We start from the raw sequence: 24,573 nt of genomic DNA on the forward strand, positions 1-24,573 counted from the left end.
GGCAGGCAGTACCCCATGGCTAACAGGTATGCACAGATGGTGAGATGGTGGCCTTGGTCCCCATGGCCAGGGCCCACTGAGGGAGATGGCAGCTGTGTGAGCTGCATACTTAGGGGCCTCATCTCAGCAGACAAGCACCACTCAATGCAAAGAACTGCTCAAGCTTTTAACTTCAGGCCATGAACGAGTCTCTGACCAACTCCAAACCCCTCCTAACAGTGGTCATTGTGCCTGCACCATGAGCAACTGTACCAGGTCAGCCTCCAAGAGACCATGGGCTCTGGGCGGGCAGCAGCAGTTACAGCTGCCACAGTGACCAGGCCTTCTGTCTGGGTAGACAGATGGCAACAGATGAGGACGAGCAGATGTGGGCATGGATGGAAGGGTGGGCAGGTGCATAGATGGATGGAAGGGTGGGCAGATGGGTGGGTGCCTGGATGGATGGAAGGGTGGGGAGATGGGTGGGTGCATGGATGGATGAATGGGTGGGCAGATAGGTGGGTGTGTGGGTGGATGGAAGGGTGGGCAGATAGATGGGTGCGTGGGTGGATGGAAGGGTGGGCATGAGGATGAGTCATTGGGTGGGTGTGTGGCAAGTGGAAGAATCCGTGCCTGCAGTGGGACTGAATTTTCAGAACTCCGAATCCCCAGCCTGGCTCCTGCTTCCCCCCACCCCCCCGCATTCCCACGGCACCTCACCCACCATGTTCCCTTCCTTATGGCCCCTTCCCCACGCCCTCTGCCACCCACATCAACAGGACCTTTTCAGGAGCTGACACCCAACACTGGTCCCCCCAAGCAGGTGCCTGCTCCCAGCCCTTCTCCCAGGCTCCCCGCACAGCACCCATAGCTGCCAGCAAGGTCGACCCATCTGGCCCACCCCGCTCTCCTCCTGTCACCTGGGCACCCAGGGGGATGCCCAGTTCACACTGGGGGAACATTTCAGACCCTTCTCCGGAGGGCAGGAGCTGCGGTGCAGAATGCCGACGGGCCAGCCTGGGGGAGGAAGGCTCCTGCTTACTGTGTGCTCCCAGCAAGCTTGCTCCTTGCCAAGATCCAGCCTTCCTTGGCACAGGGTGGTGTGAGGTTGTGGGAAGGGGCACAAGAGAGTACACGAGACACCAGCCTGTGAGCTGCATTTATTGTGGCATCCACAAGCCACCGTGCCCAGTGCCCCCTCCCGTCTGCACCAGGAGCCTCGCTGCTGGCAGCAGGCCCCCACACCCAGCACCCCGCCTGGTGGGCGTCTGTCCCAGAGGAAACCACAGCGGTCCAAGACGCTGGACCCAAGTCTGTCCCTCCGGCACTGGGCTCGACCACGGTCCCTGCCACTCTATTGCTCTCCAAGGCAAGCTGCCAGCATCCGTGAGGTGGTGCAGCCGTTTCCCTCTTCACAAAGCAGCGTCTCCAGTGAACAGTGGGAAAGCCAGAACGAGGCAGGTCTCATCACGTATGCGTGTCCACCATCCGTCCATCAGCCCCACCTGGCCCTGAGGCCTCCACGGGAGCCCGGGCCCGTCCCATCACCCGCATCCCAGGGAGGGGAGGAGCAAGGTCACGCCACACCTGTCCCACTTGGCAAAGCTGCAGCTGGGGGCAGCAGCCATCCTTCCCCGGCCTGAGGCCTTGCTCCTCTAGGAAGTCTGCGAATTCCCTGAACTAGAAGCGGTAGCAGGGAGAGGGAGAGGCTCTAGTTGGGAGATGCAGCAGGAAGCAAGCAGCGGGGCGGCGGCGCTGCGCTGGCGCCCTCTGCTGGCCAGGAGGTAGCTCCGCAGGCCACAGGAATCGACTGAATATCATCTTCCTGGGGGTCAACCTATCCATAGCCCCAGTTCCCACCCCACCCCACAGCAGCCACGCCCTGGGCTTCCAGTCACCACTTTTGCAAAATCCTCTGAACTCCCACCCAGCCTTGGGCTGCTCTCGTGGCACCTACCTCACTACACCCCCCACACACAGACAGACCCTGGGGCCATGCCCACTGACTGGCCAGGTCCAGCCCCCCCTTTCTCTCGTGCTCCTGGCTTGGTGCACAGAGCTTTGTGGGGTCTGCAGGGCACAACCTACAGAGGCAAGGAGGCCGACTCCTGGCCTCTGGGGTCAGGCAGGGCACTTAGGTGAGCAGACAGTGCCAGGCAGGCAGGCCTCGCAGTGACCAGGGCAGTTGGTGTCCTGGGTACGTGGCCATGTGGAGGTTCTTTCAGAAGGGCTGGCTGGCAGGTGGAAGCCCCCAGGTCCCAGACAACTCGCCAGGGGCCTGTGGCTGACGGAAACTCGGAGGTGGAAGGCGTGAGCCGTTGCTGCTTACTGGAGCAGTTTGTAGCCATCGTCACCTTTGACCCTGAGAGGCAAGAGAGAGTTCTTGGAACCATTGCAGAGCCCGGAAGACTGAGGCTGAGGGGCGCTCCTGGCAGGCTCAAGGCTGCAGCTAGTGGGAAAGAGAGCTCTGAGGCTGGCTGAAGCAGTGGACTGGGCAATGGCAGACCCCAAAGCCCACCCACTGCAGCCATACAGAGAGAGTGTATCCCAGTGTGGGGCAGGGGACACAGGCAGGACCTCCCCAGCCCCTCCATGTCAGCTGCACCCTTCCTAATCCCCAAGCAAGCCATCACACAGCAGGAGGGACACACACAGCACACAGACTCACACAGACACACACACACTCACACACAGACTCACACAGACACATGCAGACACACACGCAGACTCACACACAGACACACAAGACCCACACAGCACACAGACCCACACAGCACACAGACACACGCAGACACACAGACACACACAGCACAGACACACGCAGCACACAGACACATGCAGACACACACGCAGACTCACACACAGACACACAAGACCCACACAGCACACAGACCCACACAGCACACAGACACACGCAGACACACAGACACACATAGCACAGACACACGCAGCACACAGACACACGCAGCACACACACAGACTCACACAGACCCACACAGCCCAGACACACACAGACCCACACAGACACACAGACCCACGCAGCACACAGACACACAGACCCACACAGCCCACAAACACACACAGACCCACACAGACACACAGACCCACACAGCACACAGACACACGCACACAGACTCACACAGACTCACAGCACACAGACACACGCAGACACACAGACTCACACAGACACAAAGACCCACACAGACACAGACTCACATAGCACAGACACGCACACAGCAGAGACACACAGACACATACACAGCACACACTCAGCACACACACAGCTCCGGGCTAGGCACAGCTCCGGGCTAGCCAGAGCCAGTGTGGTGTTCCCTGGGAACAGGCTCTGTGCACCCATGTATGCGACCACCCTGAGGGTCAGGCATAAGCAGCAATGCCTCCCACAGCCTGGCTCAGGAGGAGGCTCCTGGGGGCCCCTACCAGCGGCCCCGGGCAGGCCAGGCGAGTGCTCATGGCCCGTGGCGGCCTCACCAGTTGGCCTTCACGGCTTGGATGTCACTCACGAGGTTCTGGGCCAGGCAGATGCCAAATATCTGGAAGGCAAAGGGTGGGTCAGGGCGGGGTCAGTGGCACGGGTGGGCAGGCCAGGGGCGGGGCGGGCCAGGCGCAGTACCTGGAGGAGAGCGATGCCCACGAACACACCAGCCACGACGACCAGGTTGTCCTGCAGCCACTTCTCAAACTGGCCCACGCAGCCCTTGGTGTGGATGGAGCCCTGCTGCTCCAGCTCCTGGGGGTGCACACACCGGGCTTGAGGGGCCTGCGGCGTGGCAGCCCCACTCACATTCCCCTTGCAGCTCCACCACAGACACCCGCTCCTCCGAGAGGCCTCCCGGGGCTGCCAGCTCCTGGCCCATCCCCTTCCATTTCTTTCGAACACTCTGTGTGTTATCCCCCGGTTCACCAGCCTTTGCTTCTCGTTAGCACAGCATGCCCAGGGCCCAGCAGGCCGGGTGGCAGATGAGCCACAGAGCTTCAGCAAGCAGGCCCACCTAGGCCCATGCCCCAGGGACTGTGTGGGCAGGCGCCTGCGACAGGGCATCCCCTCCCTGCAAAATCCCCAATGCCTTTCGGAGGAGGCCCCTCTCCTATCCCAGGACTCCCTCCGCCCCTAGCCCCAGCGCTCTCACCAGCTTGAGCCGGACGTCGTAGCCACACTGGGTGTTGAGGACATCTTCCTGAGGGCAACAGGTTGGTCAGCCATGCAGCAGGCACGGATGCCAGCAACAGGCTCCTCCTGCCCACCAGGTGGTGCCACTGGCCACACCTTCCGCCCTGAAGCCAGTCGCCACTCCCCCACAACAATAATCCCTGCCTGCTCACATTCAATAAGGACTGGGAGTGGGGCGCCTTGGTGTCCCAGGGGGAGCTGTGGCTAGAGGGAGGGGTGTCTCTGTGTGGGAGCCCCCTGCCCATTCCAGCCGACCACAAGTTCATGCTGCTGGGAGCCAGGCTCAGCGTGGGGCATAGGTGTGGGGTGCTCTGTGAGCCATCCCTGCCTCTCCCTCCCTGCCCCCCAGCCTGCCCCCGGCCCCAGCCCCTCACCGCAGGGTCCCGGACGCAGCAGGAGAAGGGCACCCCACAGCGCTCCCGGCTCGGGTTCAAGTCAGTGCAGTTAAAGTAGATATTGAGGTTCCAGTCGTTGGGCCCTCGGGCTCCACAGCAGGACCACTGTGAGAGGGTGCAAGCACGCCAGGTGAGGCCAGCCCACCCCAAGGACCTCAGCCTGTGCGAACAAGCCCCGACCCAGGGGGACCTCAGAGCCCCAGAGCAGAGACGGTGAGCGCGGTATGGAAAGGGGCTCCTCAGCTGCCCCGGCCCCCCGCCCCCGCCCGGCGATGCTGGTGCGAACAGGACAAGCACACACAGTGTGTCACGCTCGCCAACAACCAGAAACGCCTCTGCCACTGCTTTCTGTTTCTGTCAAATTCCTTCCTCTGAAGTGTGCTGTGTCTCCTGGCCATTTGCAGCCTCTGGTTCCTGTGCCCGAGTCTCCGTGAGGCTAGCAACACAAGGCCCGGCGGTGTCACCAGGATGCCTTCTCCCCGCGCAAAGGCAAGTCAGAGTCCCTTCGGGGCCCTGCTGTCCTCTGGGACACCTGCTCCCCGGGCACGTGCCCACAGGTGCCCCCAGCAGGTGGCCGCGGGACTCACGTATTCCTGAGCAAAGTCGATGAGGTTCTGGAGGTCGATGTCGTCCCGGTAAGCCTTGACGTTGTTGTTGATGAAGAGGTTGAGCTGGTCGCGGATCCAGTCCTTGAAGACGAAGGCCAGGATCCCTGTCGCCAGCTCCAGGAAGAAGATGAGGCCGAGGAACACGGAGAACTGGGGGTGGGGCGTAGGGAGTGGGGCTCTGGGGGCTCTGCAAGAGCTCTGCCCCCACCTCCCCACCTTCAAGCATTTTAGCCCTACCCTAAGGCTAGAGGTGACAGCACCGTCCCTACCTCTCCACCCTCTACTTTAAATTTCCCTGCTTCCAACGGGGGCTTGGCTACCTCCCACCCCATCCAGATAAGGAGTGAGCAGGTGCCGCCAGCCCACCAATCCGAGCACTCCCTCCCCAGGGCCTGGAGAGACTGGCCTGGAGACAGCCAATCAAAGCCAAGGAGAGGCAGTTAGAACACTCTGGGACAGACACTAGGAAGAGGAAGCTAGGGTCCCCAGCAGGAGGAGGAGTTCCTGGGTGGGCAGGGTGAAGTTCCTGAACATTCCATCACCCACAGGAATGAAGCCAACCCAGTGACAGCACAGAAACAGAGAGGACCCAGGCCGAGTAACAGCAGTGGCCCTTGGATCCAACCATGCCTGTGGTCAGCAACCCCCCCCCCCCCGGCTTTGCTTATCGGAGCCAGTCGCTGCCCTCTTAAACTCAGACCAACCGACTGCTGGGTTCCAGTCACCAGTACCAGAAAGTATCCTAACAAGCACTGAAAACATGGCACTAATGAAAGCCACCTGTTCCCTTGCACCAACCACAAGGACCAGGCAGGATGAGGCTTGGGGCCCCAGCGGGTGAGAGGCATGGCGGGGTGGGGAATGGACACTCACAAACTTAAGCAGAAAGGTATTCTCCCGGAGGGCCCCGATACAGCCAGCAAAGCCCAGCACCGACATGACACCGCCCACCACCACGAACAGCCACACGGGGTCAAGGCCCCCCAGGTCCGTCAGCGCGGAGATGTTGGACAGCACGCCCTGCGGCCAGGGAGCAGGGGCAGGTGTAAGGACGGGGCTGCGGGGGGGAGGGGAAATTGGGGTGGAAGGCAGCTCCCCTCCTCCCCGCCCATCACCTTACCTTCTCACCCCAGGCCCAGAGACCAATGGCCAAGAACAGGGCGCCCAGCACCTGCAGGGGGAGTGACAGCAGCTCAGGGCTGGGAACCAGCAGGGCCAGCAGCCCCAGCGCTCAGCCCTCTAAGCCAGGGAGGGGAGGCGGTGGCGGGGGGGAGGACGGGGTTCCCTCCCACTTCCCAAAAGACATACCCCCTGAGACGTGTGCAGGACCAAAGTCACCCCAGGCCTGGTGAGAGACACCGTCCTGGGACCACAGACGAGAGCAGCAAGACAACGCAGCCAGCCACAGCCTGCACACCTGCTTCTCCTCTTTTCGAGGGCTGGCGTTGGGGTCCTGGGCCCCCAGCCCACAGCAGGAACTGCCACCTGCCAGCCTCAGCTGTTCCACAGCTCACAATGACCCCTGGTCAACTCAACAATGCAGTTTCCTGCCTAGCAGACACCCTGCCCTTGGAAACATCTGGCCTGGGTCTCCTGGACATCTGCTGTGGAGTTCTCTAGGAACCCTCCCCGCCCCACGCCACCCACTGCGTCACCCCGGCAACTGCCTTCCTGGGAAGAGCCCTGGACAGTCAAGATCAGCTGCCCTTTCTGGGGTATCCGGGTTGGACACCCAGTGTCCCCAGGAGAGGCTTGCGTCCTGCCCAAGCCCAGGGCAGGGCAGGTCCCCTCCTCAAGTCTGCCCACCCAGCTGCTTTAACCTTTGCTCCCATCCCTTGCTCCCGTCCCTCCCCTTCCTCGCCCATGCTGGGTCTGAGATGTGAACCCAAATCCCCCTTTTCTTACTTAGCCAGCCCATGACCTCGGCCGCCTCCCTCCTGAGCCCCTCTCTAGCTTAGCCTTACCCCTACCTTCCCAGCATGCCCCACCTTCTCCCACCCCAGCCCTACCAGGGTCACTCCCCATGAGGTCCAACCTCAGCCTCAAGGCTCCCTTCCATGCCATCAGCACACTGGCAGCTTCCGGTCTCCACCCAGGCTTTGCCCCTGCTCACGGTCCCTGCATGCACCTGACTGCTACCATGTAAACCTTGCTCCACTGTGGGAAATGGACCGTGAGCTAGCAAAGAAACATCAGTTACTCATGGATCCTGCAGAGAAAATCAAGCAGGAGGCAACGGGGACCAGCTTAGTTAGGGTTGTCTTGTTTCAGAGCAGCAGGCACTGTGGGCATAACAACTGAGCCAGTCACCTGGGATCCCTGCATCCCACATGGGAGCGCCTGGTTCAAATATCAGCTCACTGCACTGCCCGGTCAGCTTCCTGGAAGGCAGCAGTAGATGAGCCAAGGAGCTGGGCTCCTGCCACCAACGCCAGGCCCAGATGGAGTTCCTGGCTCCAGCCCCGGCTGTTGTGGGAATACAGAGGGTGAACTAGGGGGTGGAAGATATTTTTCTCTGTCACTCCTCCTTTCAATTAAATAAATCTTTAAAAAGAGAAAGAGAGACGGGACTGGAGCCATGATGCCTGGGCCTGTGGTGCTGGCACCCCATACGAGTGTTGGTTCGTGTCCTGGCTGATCTACTTCCCATCCAAGCAAGGTCTTTCCTTACTTGTGGCCTGGAAAAGCAGCTGAGGATGGCTCAGATCCTCAGGTCCCTGCGGTCATGTGAGAGACACAGAAGAAGCTCTTGGCTCCTGGCTTCAGGTCGGCTCAGCTCCAAACAATGTGGCCATTTGGGGAGTGAACCAGCAGATGGAAGATCTTTCTGTCTCTCCTCTTCTCTGTCACTCTGCCTTGGAATGCAGAGATCCACAGAGCAGAGGCCCTCAGGTCACCTCCACCCGGAATGGAAAGGAGGGCCAAACCCCAGTTGGTGCTGGAGGTCCTGGGGAGAACCTGGCCCTGGGGCCCTAGGGGCAGTGAGAGAGCACTAGGGCAGCAGGGCGAGGGGTCCCCCTCTCTGCCAAGGGATCCCCTGTGCGGGCCACACAGCAGGACCACCTTAGAAATTGGCTGCCCGAGACCCAGCGTCTCAGACACTACAGCCGTGGGGTCAGCACAGGGCAACGGTAGGGCCTACTTAACATGAACACACACACACACACACACCCCTGTGGGCCTGTGATACAGCAACTGCCTTGGGCCACCTTCACGCTAACCTGAAACCCTCCTGGGCCCTGTGTGGAGGCCTCAGCTTCAGGACCCGCCCTGGAGTATCCTCACTGCCCCAGCCCCACCCCATTCCTGCCCCTCACACCCACCCCTCCAGCAGCAAGGTCCACACCATTCCACTCCATGGTCCACCTCCACTCTCCCTCTGCAACAAGCCTGGGCCACTCATACCTGTTCCCCTCCCAGGGATCTGCCCCTACCCATCTGTGCAGACTCGTTCAGCTCTCGCCCTGGTGACAGGCAGTCAGCTCTATGGAACTGTCGGAGGCCGACCTCAGTGTCACTCCCTCCCAGGCAGGGCAGCTGCGACCCAGGACACTCCCAGGCAGGTCTGAGATGCCCAGGCTGCCTGACCCACACTCTCTGAGCGATACACACACACACACACACACACACAAGGGTGAGCGCCCAGAGCAGGCGGGTCCAGGATGGCCGGCTCCCTGAGCCCTGCTGGTCTGCCATTTCAACTCAAGTCATGGGCACCAGAGGGTACAGAGCCAGCAGCTTTGGAGACTGGGTGGGGGAGGGAGGACTTGGCAGGGCCTAAGGTACAGATGCCACCCCAGCGGCAGCCCCCTGTCTGGCAGTCAGCTGTGGCATGTCCACGCTGCCCGTCGCTGCCCACAAGCTTCCAAGCGCCCGGTGAGGGTGGGGGCAGGGCTCTGACCCACCCCCTCTTAGCACAGCCCTGCGCTGGACAAGCAAGGACACAGGGCAGGGCGCCCAGCCGGCCTTGCCTGCGCTCCTCAACTCCCCAGGGTCTCGGGGGACTGGGCGAGCGTGGGGCGTGCCCTGCACCGGGGTTCACCTGGGGTCTTCAAGGAAACATCTTGCCATTGTCCCCGACTCCTGAGGGAAGATTCCGTCCACCCCCAGCACGGCCAGAGCGGGGGTCGCCCCAGCAACCCAGGCCTCTCCACAGCCTCCGGGTGGAGGTGTGGGGGTGCAAGGGCGGAGTGGGGGCCAGTCCCGAGCCCCCAGCTCCTGCACAGGCACGGGGTCGGGGGGGTCTCCCAGCAGAGACAACCTGGTCCTGCACCCCACCCACCCCTCTCTCCAAGGCCGCACAAGGCCTGACGCGGACCCTGGGGCTCACCCAGAAGACAATGTTGAAGCCAAACAGGAAGTATTTCCCGCAGCAGCCGACCTCGGGGTCCTGGAAGTGCTGGTGCTTCCCGGGCATGGTGAGCGGGCGCCCGCCGGCCCGGGAAGCCGAGCCTGAGGCGGCGGGCTGGGGAGCCCTCCGCGGGCCGCCCGGGGCTGCAGCCGCCCGGGGCCTAGCCGGGGCCTAGCCGGGCGGCTGCGGCTTCATGGCCGCGGCCTCACAGAGCGCCGCTCGGGCCCCGCCCGACCCGCAGGGACCGCCCTCGGCGTCCGGAGCCCGGCGGACTCGGGCCCTCGGAGCCCCGCCCCCGCCGGAGCCCCGCCCCCGGGCCCGCCCCTCGAAGGAGCTCCGGCCCCGACCCCTGCACAAGCGGCCCCCCCGGAGCCCCGTCCCCCGCCGGAGCCCCGCCCCCGGGCCCGCCCCCACCCTGCTCCGGGCCCGCTCCCTGCGCAGACGTCCCCCTCGGAGCCCCGCCCCCGGCTCTGGCACCGCCCCCTGCCGGAGCTCCGGGCCCGCCCCCTGGAGCAGGAGGCCCTCTTGGAGCCCCGCCCCCGGCTCTGGCACCGCCCACTGTCGGAGCTCCGCCCCGCCCCCTCTGAACAGGCGGCTCCTGGCGAGCTCCCCGTGTCCTTGCGTCGCGGGTGGACACACCTGCTGCCCGCGCCGAGAGGAGGGACCCTAGGCGTTCAGAGCGACCGCCCCAACCCAGGCCTGCTGTCGGAGCCTGTACTTGCAGAAAAGCTGGTCTGTAACCCGGACTGAGTTCTTAACACGTACAGGACGCTGAAGTACAGTCAAGTCAAAACAGATGCAATTCAGTCCCATCCTGAGGGATTCAGGCTCAGGCCAAATGAGGACCAAGGCTAACCCTAACCCGTGAGCGTCATGTTTGCTGCTCCTACCCCAGTCTTTTTCAATCACTTCAGGTTGAAGTTCCCAGCCAGACCCCTCTCTGCTGTAACAATTCCGGCTCTACTGGAGAGCTCCTTACTTTTGGGGGTCAGTGAGGCTTTGCGAAGCCCAAATCTTACTCAGAATTTTAGAGCCCTGCTTTAAAAAAGTTCCAAATTCGAGGACTGGTATTGCAACAGGCATACCATATGGGTGCCTGTTCCAGCCATGGCTGCTCCACTGCTAATCCAGCTTTCTGCTTATGATCTGAGAAAGCAGCAGAGGATGGCTCAAGTCCTTGAGTCCCTGCACCCATGTGGGAGACCTGGAAGAAGCTCCTGGCTTCCTGCCTCTGGGAGGTGAAGAGGAGTGAACCAGCCAGTGGCAAATCTCTCCATGTGTAATTCTGCCTTTCAAATCAAAAAAATATTGTTTTAACTCCTATTTTGTTTAGGAGGAAACAGGCATAGATGAGTGCCCCTAAGTGATGCTGGGGCAGCCTGGGCTCCCATCCTGTACCCTCCAGGCGACAGGATGGGCCTTCTCCAGCCTCCACTCTCCTGTTTGTCCCTCCAAGCAGGTGAGGGTGGTCTCCAACCCCCCAGGTCAGGGGGCAGAGAGGGCAGCCTATGCAGGGGACCCCCACTGATAACTGCAGGTGGGCCTGAAGTTACAGCCGTGACCAGGGACAACCACTCCACGTGTTCAACCCAAAGGGGCCACAAAAAGAAGCACCCCCTACTCCTGCTTATGAACACTGCATCTCAGGGTTAACAGGAGCCTTGAGCTGCCTCCCCAAATACACCCAGTTTAAGTCCTGGGCCAAGGGAATCACTCCACCCCCAGGGGCCCTCCTCCTCCCGCTACAACCACACACCCCAGCTCCACCGAAAACTCAGCAAGGCCCAACACCCATGCTCATCCCACATGTAACTGTTTATATTCACTCCAGGAAAGAGAAGGCCCACACCACCTGCCCCACCCCATCCTGCCAGGCTGACACAAGCTTGGGTGGAGGTGCTGCTCCAGCTGGGTGACAGTCGGGGAGCAGCAGTGCCCAGATGCTGTCACACCACAAACTTGTTCTTGGCCAGCGAGTTGCTCTTGGTGGCCGTGTCAGCATGCGCCTGGTAGCCGATGATGGTCTTAGCGGAGAGCCCCAGGCGTTCCTTGTACACCCGCCTGTGTGCAGGTGCAAAGAGAAGACAGCTGTGTCATGTGGTCAGCCTTGGGCGCAGACAGCCTCCGACCTGCCCTCCCTGGTTGTGGCTCCAACCCCAGCTCCTCCTGCCAAGCTCCTTGAAGTCCATGAGCAGCCAATCCCCCTTCCCACCCGCCCCCCGGAGCCAGTGAGACCGGAGGAGTGGGCTGCCCCTGCTGGCCAAGCCAAACCACCCACTGTCTTGCACCCTGCGCTTACCCGATGTGCAGCACGCCTGCCTGGTTCTCAGCCTCCCGGGTCCACACAGCAATCTTGTCCCCTTTGGTGCGGATGTTAAGCACGGCTCCACACACCTCCCGGCTGTGCTCTTCAAAGCTCTCCCCGATCAGACACAGCAGCTGGTGTGGGGAAAGGTGAGCCCAAGTCCCCTGGGGACTGCCCCCTCCAAGCCAGACCCCACCACCCTACCACCCCCAACTCCAGGGCCCTCCTGGGTCCTTCCCACCATTCACCGTCTCCAGCCACAGTCTGTCCAGCTCGCTGTGGCGCTGTTGCTTGGCCAGGCTCATCAGCCAGCGGCCACCCCGCTTGTTCCGGCTGTCTTCCCACATGGGCTCGATGCCATCCTGCCAGGTCAAGGGGTACACTTGAAACCTCTCAACCTGGCACTCACCCAGTCTCCCACAGTTCCCAGATCCTCCCTGATGGTGGAAGCAGTGGGGTAGGGTGTGGGTGTATATTCCCTGAGACAGAAGCACACAGGAGGAAACTTCTGGGCTGACCCACTTCCCTGGACAATCTTGGACCCCTGAGTGAGGACAGTGCCCCCTGGACAGGTCTGGGCACCGATGCCCTTAGGTAATTTCGATGCTTTGTCATGTGAAGGAGCCCCTGACAGTGGCCTCCCCTTTTCTGCTTGGCCCCGCCCTCTGCAAGGGGTTTCCTCCGATGCAAAATCACATCCCTGCTCTGGGTCCCGCCCCAGCCCCACCCCCAGGCCTGGAGGCGGAGAGGAGAGGACAGAGCACTGGAGCCCCCAGCTGCCCTCCCCTGGGGGCGGGGCTCCACTCACCTTGAACAGTGCATAGTCACAGCCACTGGAGAGCTTGCTGGCTAGCTGGATGTGATTGTACATCCTAGGAGAGACCCCCCCCCCCCCAGATTCAAAGTCAAGGTGCTGCAGACCTGGCTCCAGCCAGCCTCAGCCCTGCCAGGTCCTTACCAGTGCCCCGCAACCTGGAGATCCACCCCCTACCTATTCAAACCGACCCCCTATCCAACCAAATGCACCTCCAGCCGGGACCCTGTCTGGTCCTGAGGTCACCATGCACACTGACCAGCCTAACACTCTCTCTGGTTCCAGGGGGCAGGGCAGAGGGCACAAGCCCTTTTCCAACACAAAGCTAAAGTGACAGCGTCAAGGCTGTCTCCGTTTTCCTCCCCCACTGCGTGACCAGTAGGCTTGCAGGTGGCACAGGGGTGGGAGTAGTCCCAGTGCCCCTGCCGAGGACCCACCAAGCCTGGCCCTCAGTCACAGCTCAGTGGCCTCGGGGAGGGCTGGCCAGCTAGCCGCCCGCCCTCCCCCCCACCCCTGCACCTCCCACACAGAGGGGCAAGTCTCCTGGCTCTGGCACCCAGAGCACACACTCACGCCCAGAAGTCCTCCACAGTGTCCACCTTGGTGACCAGTTGCAGGTTGTCATGCCAGGCCCGGCTGCGGTCATTCTTGAAGAACCACAGAGCCCACCTGGTGGGGGCCAGGAGTGGGGGAGGTAGCCCAGAGAGCACAGAATGCCCCCACCCACCCAGGTCTGTCTCTAGCAGCACCTGAGGGAAGGGAAGGGGTGGGCCTCTCTGCTCATTAAGGACAAAGATGGGATCTGTGGCAGAGGCAGCCCCTGCACGCGCAACACGTGATTACAATCAGTTGTCCTCAAGGACCCGGCAACAAGCAGGAATGGGCAGGGTTAAGGTCTTGGGTGGGGAGGGAGGCAGCCTTCCTCTGGCCTCTCATGGACCAAGGCTGGCAAGCACAGAGGCTGGTCTGACAGAGAGCTCTACGCTCAGCCCCCGTAGCACCCCTTACCTGTTCTGCAGGGGGTGCAACTTGAGATGCGCTGTCCTGGGGTCCTCATCCCAGACCTTCCTCCTCAGAGCTCCCGGAGTCCTGGGCGAGTCCAGCTTCTGATCTCCGGCAGACGCCCCCAGCACCGCCTCCTCTTCCTCCTCTTGCACCTGTCTCTCTGCTTCATGAACCTGGCCAGAGAGAAGAGTCGTGATGGGCTGGGAGCTCTGTGCCCGGCTGCCTCTGGTCTCTTGGTCGAACAGGAGTTTGGCAGGTGGACCTACAGAACCCGTTGTAGCCATGCTGCGGCTGAAGCTCCCTCCACTGAGACCCAGCACCTCAGAGCCCCCAGCTGCAAGCTTTTAACCTACCGGTGCCCCGCCCCACCTGTCGCAGGCAGAGAAGGGGGAGGGTGCTCAGCGGTGGCGAGGTTTAGTGGCTTCTTTCCCTTAACAAGCACTTAATGAGCACCTTCTGGATGCAAACCCAGAACTGGAGCCAAAGCTGGGACCAAGCCGACCCAGGCCGGAGCGGCCCAAGACAAGGAGGTAAGGGTCGATCTTTGGGGTCTGCCCTCATTGAAAGTGGGGTCTGCCCGAAGTGGTTCCCCAGAGTCTGGCTCCTTCACAGTCCCAGCTTGGCTGCAGAGGGCTGCCTGAGGCAAGCGCTTGTGTCGCTGTGTAAAGCTTCTTACCATCTTTACAGTTTTGCTTTCTGTTTATTTAAAAGGCAGAGCAGTAGAGAGGTGGAGATCTTTCATTAACTGGTTCCCTGGCATCTCAGCCTTATTATTCTTTTTTTGTTAGGATTTATTTTTTTATTTGGAAGGAAGTGCTGCAGAGAGAAAAGAACAGAGTCTTCCATCCACTGGTTCACTCTCCAGGTGACCATAATGGCCAGAAGTGGGCCAGTCCAAAGCTGGAAGCCAGGAGCTTCTCTCAAGGTTCCACGCAGGGGTGCAGAGGCCCCTGCTCTTTCTGCTGCTGTCCCAGGCACAGGCAGGGAGCTGGATGGGAAGTGGAGCTGCTGGGACACCAACTGCACCCATATGGGATGTTCACACTACAGGCCAACTTACCTTGTATGCCACACTGCTGGCCCTACATCTGAGTTTTTGTTTTTGTTTTTTGAAGATTTATTTCTTTTTATTGGAAAGACAGATCAGATTTACAGAGAGAAAGAGAGACAGAAAGATCTTCCATCCTCTGGTTCACTCCCCAAATGGCTACAATAGCCAGAGCTGAGCCGATAAGAAGACAGGAGCCACAGCTTCTTCCCAGTCTTCCACATGAGTGCAGGGTCCCAAGGCTTTGGGCCATCCTCGACTGCTTTCCCAGACCATAAGCAGGGAGCTGGAAGGGAAGTAGAGCAGCTGGGAGTGAACCAACTGCCATATAGGATGCCGGTGGACGCAAGGCAATTGAGCCATTGAGCCATTGTCCAGGCCCAGCATTTGAGCTTTAACAATGTAATTACTTGCTAGCATTTAGGAACAGGGAAATTTCACAAGTTTGCTTTCTCCTGCGAATTTGGGAAGATGTGGGCTTTCTACCCTACAGATGGGTGTAAGATTACACCCAGCCCCAAGGAACCCCTTCTGAGCATTCTCCACGCAGTACACCGGCAAGGAATGACCATAGACACACAGTCTGGGTCAAGTCCTGCCCTATCCTGCCCCTGGAACTAATGGTCCAGCTCCCTGCTAATGCACCTGTGAGAGCAGCAGAAGATGGCCCAACCCCAGGCACTGACGTCATTTGGAGAACGCACCAGTGGATGAAAGATCTCTCCCTCTCTCTCTCTTTCTCTCCCTCCTCACTCCTTCCCTCCCTCTCTTTCCCTCCTTCTCTCTCCCTCCTTCTCTCTCCCTCCCTCCCCCTCTCTCCTTTTCTCTCCCTTTCTCTCTCTCTCTCTCGCCTTTCATGCTCTCTCTTTCAAATAAAAAACTTTAAAAAATCAAAATCAGGGGCCAGTTTTATGACCCTATGGCACTTCCATCCCACACAGATGCCAGTTCTTTTCCCAGCTGTTCCATTTCCAATCCAGCTCCTTTGCTTATGGCCTGAGGAAACAGCAGAAATTGGGTCAAATACTTGGGGTCCTACACTCATATGGGAGATCTGGAAGAGCTCCTGGCTTCATATAGGATCAGCTCTGGCCCTTGCAGGCATTTAGGGAATGAACCAGTGGATGGACAATCAGTGTGTGTGTGTGTATCTGTCTGTCTGTCCTTCACTCTGTAATTCTGCCTTACAAATCAAAAATAATTCTTAAAAATGAATAAATAAAAACGCCTCTGCAGGAAAGGTCCTCTGGGATAGGAGATGATGGCCAAGCCTGCGACCCACCCCGTGCTGGAGTCAGAATCACGCAGGGCTCGTTGGGTTCACACAGCCGCACCTGTCCGGGTAGGTCTGTGCTCAGGCCTGCACTTCTTACACTCTTGCATTTCAGCAATAGTGTTCAGGAACCCCAATTTGGGGACTCATTGGCCTACAGGCAATTCTCTAAAGAGGCAATCGGGTGGTAAGGAGGGTGTCTCAAGGGGAAATGGTACACGCAGAGGCCCTGGGGCAAGAGGAACATAGAGCAGAAAGGGGTGGGTGAGTGCTGAGCCTCTTATGGCTTCTCTGCCTTTTGGTTAAGATCAAGTGGAGTGCTGAACCTAAGAGAGCCCACTGAGTGCCAGCAGCAAACGTAGAGGAGCTGGGGAGGTGCCCAGATGTGCCCGCTCCCTAGCTAATCTGGACAGAAGCCAGGCTGAGTGGAGGTGAAGAACCTAGATGTTTTCTGCCTTTTGTAATTCCTGCCTTAATGGCTTGGCTGGGGGCTGTGTGAACTCCAGGCCTGACAGTCTACGTGACATCTGTGACACCCGGCAGGACACCTGGCAGGTCACGTAGGCAGACCACTCCTCAGGAAGGAGGTACCTGGTGTTTGATAAGATCCACCGCCCTATAGCACATCGGTTTGTACCTTTTGAAAGTTGCTTGTTTCAAATCTACCAATAGAAGCCTGCTAAATCATGACTGTATAATTAATAACCTGAAATGTATAAGAACTGGGGGGCTCTGGCTCTCGCTTGCTGTGGCTACGGATCCTGCAGCAGTCCCCATGCTGGGCTGGAGGAGGTGGCTGGGAGACCTAGGTTAACCTGAATAAACCACCTTTATGCCTTAGCACCGACTTCAGACTTGATGATTATCTGAGGATTTCAAAATCCGGCACAACAGAAGACATCGGGGAGGATGAGCCTACAGCTGTCTAGGTACAGGTCAGATGGCAGGATAGGTGGGAGGCAGGTGACAGGGCCTAGAGGTATTCCCGGAGAAAACTCGGTGACATCTGGTGCCTCGGAGAGAGGCCAGGGCCCTGGCTCTGCAGCATGGACCACCTCACACTGCACAGCTCGAGACTACCATGACCACTTGCTATCTACAGTTCCAATAGCACTGGGGAGGGCACCTCAGACCTGGCCCAGAAGAACCTCTGCTGAGATGGCTCCCAGCTTGGGGCCAGGGGTGTCCATCGTCTGCATACTGGCACTGCCCTGCCCTACGGGGAGAGTGGCAGCTGGCTGGGCTGTTTGGCTGCTTCCCAGCACCATGGCTGGGTCCCCAAGGCCAAGTGGAGGCCACTGGGTTTCAAAGGCCTGGGACTGAAGGCAGGTTCTGCCACAAGCCCACTGCGCTCCGTGGGTGCTCCAGGGCCCTGATCCACATAGGGACATGGTGGCTTTTCCTCCATGGGAGCAGTGTGCAAGAACCACAGCCTCTAGAACAGGCCCAGGCTGGGGCAGAGACCAGGACTCTTGATTTGCTGCAGAGAAAAAGGGAGGCCAGAAACACAGATTCCCCAGGGGTCTGAGGCCCGATCCTCGTCCTTGTCTCCAGCCTGGAGCAGCACCCCTGTGCCAGGGGTCTGGGAGTGGGCTCACTGCATGCAAACCCCCAGGGCATACTGCTAAAGTCCTGGCCCCTGCCTGTGACCCTCTCAAACCAGAGCCCTCTTGTTCCTTTCCCTCCCTGCTGGCCAGGTCACCGCAGACAAGCCTGCCTGTCATCCCTCACCTGGGCCCTTGCTTCCACTCTTGTCTGCTATAGAGTATTGTCCCCATGAATCACCTGGACTATTATTCTGACCCCTTAACTCCTCTGTTTAAACTCTTAGGAACCCACAACTGCAGGCCACTGCCTTGTACCGAGGCAAGCATTACACTGCTGGGAGAAAAAGCAGCCAATGGCTGGATGACATTCAAGGTCTGGTTAATGCCAACTCTGTGTGAGCTAAACCCGTGTGCTAGCATAGTTGCTTGTTCTATTTTTTAAAGATATGGGGGTAGTGTGCCCGCTGTGCCACCGTGGGCACACACCAGCTGGGGCCACCCACCACCATGGCCAACACCACATGCGCGTGGGAGGGGTGTACATTGCCGGAGTCCAAGGGACTAGGGATGGGTCAGAATGGAGGCCCCTGAGGGCTTATCTGACATGTGTAGAATGATTTCTTGGGGCTTCCATGAACCCGGCCACAGCACCCACAGATAATTGAGGAAGCTGAGACAGGGTGGATCAGAAGGGTGAATCCACAGGATCTCCCCAGATCAGGCTAGAGCATCTGCCCTTCACCACAAGAACCAGGGCTGAGGTGAACTGGACCACCAGCACTTGCAGGAGCCATGTTTGGGGGCAGCGTTTCTTTTGACTAGGCACTCAGAAAGCCCAGGCTAGGGGTGGACTGGGCTAGCTTGCATCACCCACTGGTTCATGTGAGAGCCAGGGCTGGGGGCAGGACTGTTCAAATAGCTAGTATATGTATTGGCTGGTGCAGAGGGCAGAATGAGCCTGACCCTGCACCAGCTGGCATATACAAGAGCAAGGTCAAAGGACCTCCCAACAAGATTGCTGCCCTTGACCTCAGGGAAAATCACGTAGACATGTGGCCCAAGCCCAGAGCACATGTTGCAGGCCCACCTAGGCTACCTCCGTTGTTTACTCTCAAGCAAGAGTGGAAAGCACACCCAAATGAACACAAACGGCAATACAGCAAGCTCATCAAAGCCAACAGAAAACACTGAGTACCTCATCAAAAGATGGAAAGGACATTGCTGGAGTCTGAACAATACCCCAAGTCTGGCTCTGTAACAAACATCTAGGTCCGTGGACACACTGGGGTAGACAAGGACAGCCAATAGGCCTTAGAAAGAAGCTCTCACTTCTGGTGTAACGAAACTGACAACTTTTCAAAAGCAGTCAGGACCACACAAGTGACAGCCTGTAAGCATTCTTCCCACATCACCACCTCAACGGCAACATCAAATGGCCATCCCCATCCCTGTGTGCTGATGTAATGTGACAGCAAGGAGCGACCCACTTTCTCTCCCTCACATGACTCCTCCCCACCCCCTGGCAGACACAAGAGGGAAAACTGAATTATTTATCTCCCCAGTCTCCCCCAACCCCAGCCCTCTTCATCCTAATTGAAGGCCTAGAAAGAGTCTAAAATACTAAAATAAAAATTTTAAAGTAATAAAAAAAAAAGAAACTTTGGGATGAGGCCCAGCACCATGGCATAGTACATTAAGGCTCCACTTGTAGTGGCGACATTCCACACCCCACCAGTTCAAGTCCTGGCTGTGCCATTTTCTATCCAGCTCCCTACTAACACACCTAAGGAGGCAGCAGTAGATGACCCACGTGCTTGGGTTCCTGCCATCCATGTGGGAGACCCTGACAGAGTTCTAGGCTCCTGGCTTTGGCCTGGCTAGCCGTGGCTGTTTGCAGCCATTTAGCAGTGTGAACCAGGGGATATGCCAGGGTCTGTGCAGTGGGTATGGATGGCATGAAGGTGTGCAGAGAACAGCTTCCCTGTTGGCAGAGCCACGAGGAGCTTCTAGCTGTATGGCAGGGCCTGGTGGGTGTCTCTCCAACCACCTTGACGCTGTCTCACCCCCTTTTGCATGAGCACTCAAACACCCCACTAAGAATTCTGCAGTGTATTGGGGCATTGTTTGCCCCGTGAGACGGTTTTTGCAACCGATGTGAGCTTGGCCTTTAGCAATTTACACCCAGGACTACAATTAAGCTCATGCCATTCTGGACACCGTATTGTGTGCCTACCCACTGCCCAGGAGCCTGGCCCAGACAAGTAGCACATTTTTTGGGAAAAGTACAAGTATCCTCAAAATTAATAAGTGATGGGAGAATGAGCTGAAACTGCTATGGTAGTCAATACAGTTACTGCGACCTTAAAGGCTAGCCTGTGTTTGCAACTCTTTGGAGCATAGAAAATGTATCTGCTTTAGCCACTTTTATAATTTTTTAGCTAAAGGGTGCTAAAAAGCTATTTTTTTAGCTTACAGGGTGCTTTTATTAATATTATAGAGATATGCTTTTAATTATTGTTTATGAGGTTGTAGAGTCTGCAGTTGTAGGGATACGTAATATTTGAAATATTTGAAATACTTGAATATTTTGTCTTGGATCTTTCTGTTTTTCCCCTTGTGACATATTTCTCCCATTAAATGATGGGCAAGTTGTGGAAATAGAAATGTGGTAGGAATGTATTACTGATTAGTAGGTAATTGCATGTGTCTTGGCCTCGGAGTCCTGGCTGTCGCCCAATGGCCACTACTCAAGAATAAATAACGGCTTGCTTTGAAGAAAATGATTCTGATAACTTACAGAATTATCTTGAAGAGCACCTGGTTGACCGTGAAGTAAAAAATAAACATCTGCGCATACTCACTTAGTCATGAAGTTAAAAATAGAACAATCAAACGTTTGTGCAGAGGCTTGAAATGTGTCTGACTTAATAAAAAAAGGACAGCTTCTGGAACTGTTCTAAGAGGGCACCAAGATATTGTGTCTCTTTTCGTGGACTCCACACCCTTCTCCGAACTCAGCTGGAGCTGGCCTCCAGCAGGGATGGAAGGTCTCTGTCTCCCCCCGCCCTCCCTTCAGTACAATCTGTTGAGGAAGAGCCCAGCTGTGAAGCATGTGGCCTGGGGAGGAGGGAAAGCCCAAGGCCAGGTTTACCCTCTGGATCCTGGTAACACTCCCTCCTTGCTGTCCCAGTCCAGCCATAGACACTAAGCATTTTTTTTTTAAAGATTTATTTTTATTATTTTTTCATTGGAAAGGCGGATATACAGAGAGGAGAGACAGAGAGGAAGATCTTCCGTCCGATGATTCACTCCCCAAGTGAGCCGCAACAGCCGATACTATGCCAGTCCGAAGCCAGGAGCCTCTTCCGGGTCTCCCATGCGGGTGCAGGGTCCCAAAGCTTTGGGCTGTCCTCGACTGCTTTCCCAGGCCACAGGCAGGGAGCTGGAAGGGAAGCGGGGCTGCTGGGATTAGAACCGGCGCCCATATGGGATCCGGGCGTGCAAGGCGAGGACCTTTAACCACTTGCGCCACCGCGCCGGGCCCTATCTTTTTTTTTTTTTTTAAGATGTATTTGTTTTTATTGGAAGGGCGGATACACAGGGAGGAAGATCTTCCGTCCAATGTACCCACTGAGGCGACTAGGAGGAAGTTCTTGTCTCCTAGCTTCAGATTGGCCCAACACTGGCTGTTACAGCCAAGTGGGGAATGAACCAGTGGAAAGAAAACCTCTCTGTCTCCCCTTCTCTCTCTGTAATTATGCTTATCAAAAACTAAATAAGTACATCTTGAAAAAAAGTAGGGTCTGGTGCAGTAGCCTGGTAGCTAAAGTCCTCACCTTGCATATTCAGGATCCTATTTGGGTACCGGTTCTAATCCCAGCAGCCCTGCTTCCCATCCAGCTCCCTGCTTGTGGCCTGGGAAAGCAGTTGAGGACGGCCCAAAGCCTTGGGACCCTGCACTCGCGAGACCTGGAGGAGGTTCCTGGTTCCTGGGTTTGGGTCGGCGCAGCTCTGGCCATTGAGGCCACTTAGGGAGTAAATCAGTGGACAGATATTCCTCTCTGTCTCTCCTCCTCTCTGCATAACTGACTTTCCAATAAAAATAAAATAAATAGTTTTAATTTTTTTAAAAAAAGAAAAGAAGGTAGGCCTGGCTTAGTGGCCTAGCGGATAAAATCCTCGCCTTAAACGCCCCGGGATCCCATATGGGCTCTGGTTCTAATCCCGGCAGCTCCACTTCCCATCCAGCTCCCTGCCTGTGGCCTGGGAAAGTGGTTCAGGACGGCCCAAAGCCTTGGGACCCTGCACCTGTGTGGGAGACCTGGAGGAGGTTCCTGGCTCCTGGCTTCGGATTGGCGCAGTACTAGCCATTGCGCTCACTTGGGGAGTGACTCATCGGACGGAAGATCTTCCTCTCTGTCTCTCCTCCTCTCTGTATATCTGACCTTGTAATGTAAATAACATAATCTTTAAAAAAAAAAAAAGAAGGCAACCAGCTCATTCCACACATTGCATTTTGGCACCTGCCTCTATGATGATATCACACCAAGTCAGGTGAACTCTTGTTTAAAAATATAGATTTATTTTTATTTGGATGTCAGATTGACAGAGAGAAGATGAGAAAGAGAGAAAGATCTTCCACCTGCTGATTCACTCCCCAAACGGAGACAATGGCCAGAGCTGAACTGATCTTAAGCGAGGAGCCAGGAACTTCTTCTGGGTCTCCCACGCGGGTGCAGAGTCCTAAGGCTTTGGCCCGTCCTCTGCTGCTTTCCCAGGCCACAAGCAGGGAGCTGACTGCCCAGTGGGATAGTCAGGATAAGAACTGACACCCATATGAGATCTCCAGTGGGCAGGGCAAGGATTTAGCCACTAGGCTATTGTGCTGGGCCCAGTGTGAGGGGTTCTAACTCACCCTTTATCACCAAATCCTAGCATATGAGTAGGTCAGCAGGTATAGCAGGCTGATCCTCTCCTGTGCTGTTGGCATCCCCTACAGGCACCAGTTCAAGCCCCAGCTTCTCCATTTCCCATCCAGCTCACTGCTTACAGCTTGGGAAAGCAGCAGGGGAGAACTCGAAGCCTTGGGCCCCTGCATCCCTGTGGGAGGCCCAGAAGAAGCTCCTGGCTCCTGGCTTTGCACCAGCTCAGGTCTGGCCGTGGTGGCCATTGAGGAAATGAGCCAGAGGAAGGAAGATCTCTGTCGCTGTGTCTCCTTTTCTCTCTGTCATTCTGATTTCAAGTAAAATACATAAAACATCTTTTTTGAAAGACAGGCCTTTAGATACACTCGGAGTTTTGATAAGCAAGGCGCACTGCCATGAAAAACCTCTGCCTTAATGTTCTGATGCGCTTGTGTGACTGGAGCTGCTGAGACATTTCCGGGAGGGGGAGCTGCTGGCTCGCAAGGAGTGTGTGTTTAAGCTTCGCCAATCTGTCTTCTAGAGAACCTGCAACGGTTGCAGTCCTACCAGCGGCCTGAGAACATGTGTTTTCAAGTTCTGTTTGCTTTTTATCCATTTGAAAAGTAGAATTACAGAGAGAAATGGAGAGACACACATACAGAAACATCTTCCATTCGCTGTTTCACTCCCTCTATCGCCCCGACAGCCAGGGCCACACCAGGGGCCAGAGCTTCTTTCAGGACTCCCACGGGTCTCAGGGGCTCAAGCACTTGAACCATCCTCGTCTGCTTTCCCAGGCCGGAAGCAGGGAGCTGGATGGAAGTGGAACAGCCTGGACTTGAACTTGTATTTAAATGGATGCCGGCACTGCAGATAGCAGCTTAATACACTATGCCACGGCGCTAGCCTCCCTCTCCCCCACACCGTCATCTTCATTTTTTGATCTTCCACGGCTCCCCGAAATTGTCAGAGTTCCTTTCCTCCAGGAGCCCACAGTTTCTGGAACATCAATTCTACCCTGGCCTACCATGTGCCAATCTAGAAAAACAATCTAACCAATTGTTACAATCTAACCAATCTAGAAAAACAAAACAAACACCTGACCTTTACAAATGTGCTTCGTTTGGTGTATGTATTTGAGAGGCAAATCCTGCTGGGGAGAGCTCCTTCCTGCTGGTTCCTGGCCTGGGCCGAGGCTGTAAGCCAGGAGCTCCCCCCCAGCTCTCCCACGTGGGGAGCAGGGACTCAATGACCATAGGTGTCACCTACCAGGGTCTGCACTGGCAGGAAGCTGGAGTCAGAGCCCACCCCCAGGCATAGCTGCCTGCCCACCGGGCCAAGCAGCTGTCCTACACACACACACACACACACACACACACACACACACACACACGGCCTTCTCTCCTCCTCCACCCTGTCTCTCCAACTACAGTTCTCTTTTCTTTAGTCCCCTATCTGTTTACTTGGACGCGTCAGACAGGGGTAAAGAGAGATCTGACCACTGGTTGGCTCCCAAGGTGGCTACTATGACTGCTTGAAGGGGTGTCTGGGGGAGGTAGAGGCGTTGGGCTAGGGTGAAGCCAAGGGCTTGGAACTGCATCCGCGTCTCCCACCTTGGTGACCTGGGCAGTCCTCCACCGACTTCCCAGGCGCACCAGCAGGAGGCTGGATGGGAAGTGCAGCTGGCACTCCACTCAGCACTGCCTTTTCACCGCTGCTCACAGCCAGCCCTTCCTGTGCACTTGTAATCGTCATCTTAGCAGCGACGCCTTTCTGAGGTCTCTGCTCTAACCCGGTTGCCATGCCTCTGTTCACCCCCTACCCCCGCTTCTGGTCACTCTGTTCCCTCACCCAGCTGGCCGGTCCTACCGCCCCTCTCTGCAAATGCACTCCCTGGGAACCGTGTCTTCCCTTCCCACCGGCCCCGGCCACCTGCTGAAGCGTTCGCTCGCCCTCGCTTTGCTGGAGAGAAAACCGTCTCTAAGTCCCACGGCTCTGCAGAGCCCTGCGCCCGCCCGCCACAACCTCCAAGCTTTCCTCCAAGCTTTCCTCCAAGCTTTCCTCCGGGCTGCCGGCGCGCCGCAGTGTTCCCGCTTCCCTACCACCTGCAACCGCCTCCGCGGCTCTGGCGTCCCCCCTCGCCCGGTCCACG

At 57.5% G+C, this 24,573-nt stretch overlaps 2 protein-coding genes across 5 annotated transcripts; both read right to left on the bottom strand.

Annotated features, from left to right (window-relative positions):
- Window positions 1-1,127: 1,127 nt before the first annotated feature.
- On the bottom strand, window positions 1,128-9,743 carry TSPAN17 (tetraspanin 17). 4 transcript variants are annotated; one of them, XM_040964283.1, is made up of 9 exons: window positions 9,505-9,743; window positions 6,295-6,345; window positions 6,048-6,194; window positions 5,154-5,324; window positions 4,546-4,671; window positions 4,131-4,178; window positions 3,614-3,730; window positions 3,472-3,533; window positions 1,128-2,341 (listed from the first exon to the last, which is right to left on the bottom strand). In XM_040964283.1, exons 1-9 carry the CDS (start codon window positions 9,589-9,591, stop codon window positions 2,305-2,307), a joined length of 846 nt encoding a protein of 281 aa, XP_040820217.1. In that variant the 5' UTR covers window positions 9,592-9,743; the 3' UTR covers window positions 1,128-2,304. The 4 variants fall into 4 exon arrangements, with proteins under 4 accessions (XP_040820217.1, XP_040820381.1, XP_040820302.1 ...); XM_040964447.1 differs by having other exon boundaries at window positions 4,131-4,174; window positions 9,505-9,652; XM_040964368.1 differs by having other exon boundaries at window positions 3,421-3,533; window positions 9,505-9,652.
- A 1,728-nt stretch (window positions 9,744-11,471) lies between these two features.
- EIF4E1B (eukaryotic translation initiation factor 4E family member 1B) lies at window positions 11,472-13,933 on the bottom strand. The gene is made up of 7 exons (XM_040974433.1): window positions 13,916-13,933; window positions 13,653-13,822; window positions 13,218-13,313; window positions 12,639-12,702; window positions 12,079-12,192; window positions 11,825-11,964; window positions 11,472-11,586 (listed from the first exon to the last, which is right to left on the bottom strand). The coding sequence occupies exons 1-7, from the start codon at window positions 13,931-13,933 to the stop codon at window positions 11,472-11,474; spliced, it is 717 nt and encodes a 238-aa protein (XP_040830367.1).
- Between the last annotated feature and the right edge of the window lie 10,640 nt (window positions 13,934-24,573).

Source organism: Ochotona curzoniae, unplaced genomic scaffold (assembly GCF_017591425.1).
Source record: "Ochotona curzoniae isolate NIBS_2020 unplaced genomic scaffold, NIBS_Ocur_1.0 contig_1, whole genome shotgun sequence".
NCBI lineage: Eukaryota > Metazoa > Chordata > Mammalia > Lagomorpha > Ochotonidae > Ochotona > Ochotona curzoniae.